The sequence below is a fragment of the Portunus trituberculatus genome, chromosome 25, assembly GCF_017591435.1.
Source record: "Portunus trituberculatus isolate SZX2019 chromosome 25, ASM1759143v1, whole genome shotgun sequence".
Taxonomy (NCBI): domain Eukaryota; kingdom Metazoa; phylum Arthropoda; class Malacostraca; order Decapoda; family Portunidae; genus Portunus; species Portunus trituberculatus.
The window spans coordinates 8,328,766-8,335,166 of NC_059279.1; the positions used below are offsets into that span (position 1 = coordinate 8,328,766).

At 49.8% G+C, this 6,401-nt stretch overlaps 1 protein-coding gene across 1 annotated transcript in view; it reads left to right on the forward strand.

The window, feature by feature from the left end:
- Window positions 1-5,465, forward strand: part of LOC123508646 (serine-rich adhesin for platelets-like) — a 66,740-nt gene extending 61,275 nt beyond the window's left edge. Inside the window, exons 13-15 of the mRNA XM_045262490.1 lie at window positions 232-430; window positions 5,042-5,193; window positions 5,361-5,465. Of these exons, the coding sequence (XP_045118425.1) occupies window positions 232-430; window positions 5,042-5,193; window positions 5,361-5,365 (356 nt within the window). The 3' untranslated portion in view covers window positions 5,366-5,465. The remainder of the gene's footprint in view (window positions 1-231; window positions 431-5,041; window positions 5,194-5,360) is intronic.
- The last annotated feature ends 936 nt before the right edge of the window (window positions 5,466-6,401 follow it).

Consider the following 6,401-nt stretch of genomic DNA (forward strand, 5'->3'; position numbering starts at 1 on the left):
ATTCTCGCGGACAGATTTCACTACCGTTTTCGTCCCAGTGCTGTGATGGTGGACTGTATTAAACCCTTGTGTACTGCTTGTGTACCCTTGTCCATTACGCCTGATGTCTAGAGTTGCATGAGTAATTATGTATGTATGTATGTAATAGACGTAGCTAGGCATATGTTGGCCTGCATGTGTGGCTAGTTGTGTTTATTGGTAACTAATATTTCTCCTTGTTTGTCCCTCTAGGCATCGTGCAGCGCTGGGAGGTGCTGCAGGCCCAGGCGGTGGAGCGGCAGCGGCAGAGCAGCCAGGTGAGGGAGCTACAGCGGCAGGTGAAGACTCTGCGCCTGTCACTGGAGGCCCTCGGGAAGCACGCCAGCGAGCTCACAAGGCAGATGACATCGACAACCGTGTCAAGCTCATCCAGAAACTGCAGGAGGCTAAGGTGAGGGGGCTACCGGATAAATGTGTTCAGTATTAAACCCTTCTTTTGTTATGTGGCATTATAACTCAAATTTATGGTGAGGAGAGAGAGAGAGAGAGAGGGGGGGGGTATTTGGAGGAAATATGTTAGGAAAGTGAGGCGGAGGAGGCAGAGACGGGAGAAAGTCCGAGGAAGGCAAGAGAAGGGCCACCAGGCTGGGCGGTGGAGCGGAGTGTTGTGTAGTGGAGGCGGAGAGGCAGCAGCGAGGAGCGGCCGAGCGTGCACCTGCCTTATGTGGTAATTACACACCTGTGGAGCGCCGCGTCTCCCACTACCGAGTTCAATTTATCGACGTGACAGCCTGATCGGTAGACCTTTGGACCGCGCGGGACCGATCCGGGGGGAAGGAACCGAGGGAGATACATGTTTACGCGAGTCGTGATTGCGTGAGTCGGAATCTGACGGATAAAAACTTGTTGCTGCGTCTTAATGGCTTTTTCTCTACCAGTGGGTTTGGGGAAATCTGTAACCTCTTAACCACGACCTGATGTAGTGTGTGTGTGTGTGTGTGTGTGTGTGTGTGTGTGTGTGTGTGTGTGTGTGTGTGTGTGTGTGACCCTCCAGAGAAAAGGTTTTGTTATTAGCGTAACATTTAGTTGGATTGACGTCTCCAGGCACGGGTTGGCAGGCAGGTGTGTTGCTGGCAAGCTGTCAAGGCCACTGTGATGAAACAGCCAGGTGGGGCCACATACTATCCAACTATCTGGGAAGTATTTGTCTCTCTGGCTTGTGTAGGCAATAGAATTTGATGTCATATGCTATTAAGGGAGTAGATGTAAAGGAGACGTGCTTTTAGAAATACAAACATGAATACGCTGCTTCGGAAAGGAAGGTCGTGATGCTAAGTGAGAAGGAGGAGCGTGTAAGCATCTACATCTGCATCACTCCCTGTGGTTAGAGATCAAGCTTATGGTGCAAGATGAGAAGTAAGAGGAGGAGGAAGGTCGTCACGTGACCAGCCGCAAAGTGTACCAGCGTTAGACTCCTGTCACGGCCAGCCAAGGCTATGCTGTGGGAAGTCAGGGAAGTGTGCTGAGAACTCGGTCAATACAAACTAAGCGAAAGACTGCGTTTTAATTTTGATAGTTTAACAGCTGAGAGGTCTGACTGGATATTTAAAGTCTATGAAGGTGTTGATGTTAATTTTGCCGAATGTGAAGTAAATTTTAAGATATTCCTATACTCAATTGAATTCGGTTCCTTCATTCATCGTCACTTCAGGATCCCATCAGACACTCAGCTCTTTGTTGAGGTGACGAGCCGTGACGTGAGGCGGGAAGGAATGGAGGGAGGGAAATGAATAGGCGACGTAACGGAGTAGAAAGAATAGGGAAGTCAGGGAGAGAAGAAGGAAAGGATCCGTGACAGGGAGGAAGGGTAGGAGAGTGTTAAACAGTAGGGGAGGAAGGAAGAGAAGCTGTCATGCAAGACGAGCCACTCGATCGGCCTCATCTGTGTCGCCTTCCTTCCCTCCTCCCTCCCACTCCCTCTTGTACAACCGCTGCCACCATGACAATAACAACAACAGGTTCCTCCTGACTTATCACTTCAAGTGTGCTCGTATATTTTACACGATTCAGCTTGACGAGAGAGAGAGAGAGAGAGAGTGTTTAACTTAGAAATGCGTGGGATAGGCATTGAGTTTGTGTGTTTGGTGATGGTTGTCAGGTGTGCTGGTAGGCAGACGCACAGGAAGAGGAGGAAGGGGTGGAAGGGAGGCGGTGAGGTTGGACTGCTAATTTATACTATGCTCCTTTAAGTTGTCGAGGACCAGGCGCTCCATGGGGCTTCGTGTCTTAGTAACGATGGCAGATTTACACCAGACACACTCAGCCAAGGACAACCTCTCTCTCTCTCTCTCTCTCTCTCTCTCTCTCTCTCTCTCTCTCTCTCTCTCTCTCTCTCTCTCTCTCTCTCTCTCTCTCTCTCTCTCTCTCTCTCTGCAATAGATTTCTTCAGTATTTATAGAAAAGTTAGATTATGTTGAGTTTCACGCCCGTGTGAAGTGATCAGCCTCCTTCGAGTGAAACAAATTCGGCCTTGCTGCCTTGGACGCGTCGAAGATTATTTCGTTAAGTGAAATTTCAGGAGGATAGTGATGGGCGCAGATAGGCGTGAGTGCTGCGGGGGGGCCGTGTATGCTTAATGGCTCAAAGCACGCGCGCCGCCCTTACCCACGGCTCTTACCGTCCCATGTAGCCTCCTCTCTCCAGCCTGCTTTTTATGGCCTTCCAGAGTATGCATATATATATATATATATATATATATATATATATATATATATATATATATATATATATATATATATATATATATATATATATATATATATATATATCATAAAAGACGCAAGTGATTGAGGTACGAGTGCTTTCCGAGGCTTCTGTAAGATTATCAAGATTTCATAGTTTGGTGGTGCATTCCGTAAACTTCATTTGTTTGTCCCTTGATGCACCTGGCGGCTCGCCAGTGTCCGAGAGAGGGAGCAGCTGAATGGTTTCGTCTGGCTGTCATCCTCCTTTCTCTCTTTTGTTATGAGAATGTGGCTGATCAGGGACAGAATGGTGGTATTCTGCTATTGGAAGGACGTTATTCTGAACCCTTGGGCGGCGTGGCAGTAGGTAAGGAGGGCTACGGCGTGCCAGGGGCCTTACCGAGGCACGTGGGGTGGAAGAGCTGTGGTACGTCAGCCCTGGCTTGGGGTTGATGCATAATGGGGCGGAGGAGTGTGCGGTCATGCGCTGGCTGTCTCGTGCTGGGATGATAATTTTGGCGTTCCGGACGAGCGGCCGTGGCGATTCCCCGCGGCGCGTGGCCCCCTACCCCCCACGGCGGTGCTCCCGTGTCCTTCCAACGCCACACCTTCTGGCCCTGACCCTTGGCCGACCCTCGGCAAAATCTTGAGGCTGATGCCGCCACGATGAACATATGAGACGCTCCAAGTGCAGCCCCAACCCTCATGATCGCTGCGTCACTACTATGCCAAGGAATCAAATTCAGAGTATGGACGTGAGTGAGGCACCGAAAATGGCGAGCTGTGACGTGTTTTCTGTCCGTCCTGGGGTAATTTGGCGTCTGCTGGACAGCGCGGCAGTGACAGCTGCTCTGGTGCCAAACTTAAAAGTTCACATTTCCGAAAAGTATGGAGTATCTTCCTTGAAACACATTGAAAGTATTAAAGAAATTAATACCTGAGGCTCCAAGAAGGCTGTCTGTCGTGTCTGGAACACGTGGGGCCAGGAGTCCTGGTCAGGGTGGCCGTGGAGGGATCGCTGGCTCGACTCAAGGCATTGTTTAATTCGTAACATATAAACAATGGCCAGGGACGCCAGATCGCCGGGGTAACCAGTGATCCAGGAGGGGAGACCCTTTGTTTGTGTTCCGGGTGAGTTGTCCAGCGGCCGGGCAGGTGTGGTTGCCAAATGAATTAGGTAGAATGTGCTACGGCAGGCCTTAAGGATGAGGCTTCCGCCTGGACCGCGTGGCGTGTGACCTTCAAACCTTGAACGCTTGTGAAAGAAGGGAGCGTCCCGTCGGCGGCGAGACCAGACAACTTTTTTGTCAAATGACAGCGTTTTTTATCAGAGGCAAGCAAGGACGCGGCTCGGAGCCTCCCAGCAGTCAAGACTTGCCATCACAAGGCGACAACTTGTGTTTCAGTGATATTAATGTTGGTTAATAAGAGTCCACTAGTGATTAAATCACTGATGCTTGTTTTGTGTGTGCGTGTTTACCTGGGGAAAGGGGGGGGAGGGGCTGGTGGTGGCCAGTGAGGTGTGTCGGGCCCCGACGGGGGGTGAGGACCGTCACGACCACCGCCACCCCGGACACGGCAGCAGCCAGATCCTCCCTTCCCTCCCCTTTCCTCCCCCTCCTGACACAGCAAGCAGGTGTGTTGGTCCTCTGCCTGATTGGTTTCACTGGTGTTCACAATGGTGTGCGTTCTCGTGTGCTCATAAACAGGCGGTAGATGCGAGTGTCCCGAGTCCTTCCTTAATCTGCCAGTGTTGTATTATCCTCCCTGTCTCCTTGCCTCACACACACACACACACACACACACACACACACACACACACACACACACACACACACACACACACACACACACACACACCTAGCAGTAAATAGGTACGGGATGTAACTCGAGGGGTTGTGGCCTCGCTTTCCCGGTGTGTGGAGTGTGTGTTGTGGTCTCAGTCCTACCCGAAGATCGGTCTATGAGCTCTGAGCTCGTTCCGTAATGGGGAAGACTGGCTGGATGACCAGAATGCGACCGTGGTGAATTACACACACACACACACACACACACACACACACACACACACACACACACACACACACACACACACAACAAAAATATAATTACAGAAAGGTTAAATCATGATATAAGTTATTTTTTGTCGCATCCTCCCTCCAGAACTTCATGTTTATGGTTACTCATAAGAAAAATCTTATTCTATTTATGTTTTCTTTGCAGCATACTTATAATAACTCTTTTTATTAGCAGTTACATAAAATTATTTTATGAGTTCCATTGCATTGTGTCACTAACCAGCGTGTTTTCCCTGCCAGGCCCTGCAGCTGGAGGTGTCGGCAAGGAAGACAGAGGTGTCGAGCATCAATTTGGCGGTGCACAGGTTCCTCACAGAGACCGGCTACTCCCTGGCCAGCCTCAAAGACGATGTGGCGGACCTCTACCGACTGTGGGACGAGGCTGATAGGCGGTGAGTGCAGAGAGACAGGCAGGCGATACATGTTTTGACTTGTGCCTCTATTTATCCAACCTGCTCCTTGCGTATATAATGACATGCCCACAGACATTTAGTACTTATTTGGTGACAGTTCTTCTGATATCCTTTCGTTGCTCATTGTGCGTGTATGCCTCCGGCAGAGTGAGCAGTGAGGTGTCGCGGCTTGAGAACGTGGACGCTGCATGGAAGTTGTGGGAGTCGCAGGCGGAGGAGCTGACCAAGATGCTTCGTCAGGACAGTGACACGCTGAGGGTCCTGGACGTGGCTATTCAGACAGGCTCGATGACTGACACCACCACAGCCTCCATGCAGGGTGTAGCGCGGCTCCTCAATGAAAAGCGCAAGACACAGCCTGGCAAGAAGTTCCTGCTGCAGCACACCAAGACACAGGTGAGGACTGGTGCTGGAAATCTCGCGTCCCTAATCAGACTGATGTCCGTGTTCTGAAACACACTGTCCTCTTATCGTGACTTTTATTTTTAAGAGTCCACTGAGATGACTGACCGGGTTCTCGTAACTTTCTTTTATTAATAATGCAAAATACTTGTTGATGTACTACTAGAATCATGAATTATCCTTGAAAATTCTCTGTCCATTACAGACTTGGAATTAATAGAAATAAGACGCCAGAGTGTTTTAGAGTATTTCCCTTAGATCTAAAAGTTGATACTTTGGGCTCTCATTACAGGGAGATTTTCCGTTAAATATTTGCATGAGATGGTGTCATGCAGTGTGAGAGTTCCTTGCGGAGTAGTGTGTCAGACTCGGCGTGTGGTCGCTTCCTTCGCTATTCAATTATCAGTGGATCTGCACCAATTGTATTGGTGCATGGTTTGAATCTTGGCCTTCTCGCCGGCCCTGATACTGCCTGTCACGTTGTGCTCCGCGGGTCATGTGGTTCATATCCTCTCTTACTCGCCAGTCGGTGTGGAGGGTACTTCAACAGTTTGTTTAGGTTTCAAGGTCATCGAGAGTTTGTGCATATTTATCGCGCCTGTCAAATGTAGAGGCTGCAGTAAAATGCTAGACGATAACAACTGTAGGCAGTTTTGATTTGTAAGCCCGCCAGATTTGATAAGCGGCTCATCGACAGAAAAGATTAAAACGTTCCTTTGGTTTGCGCCGTCCAGGGTGTTGGTGGGGAAGGCGCACCCAGGTGAGGGTGAGGGAGGCGGCGAGCA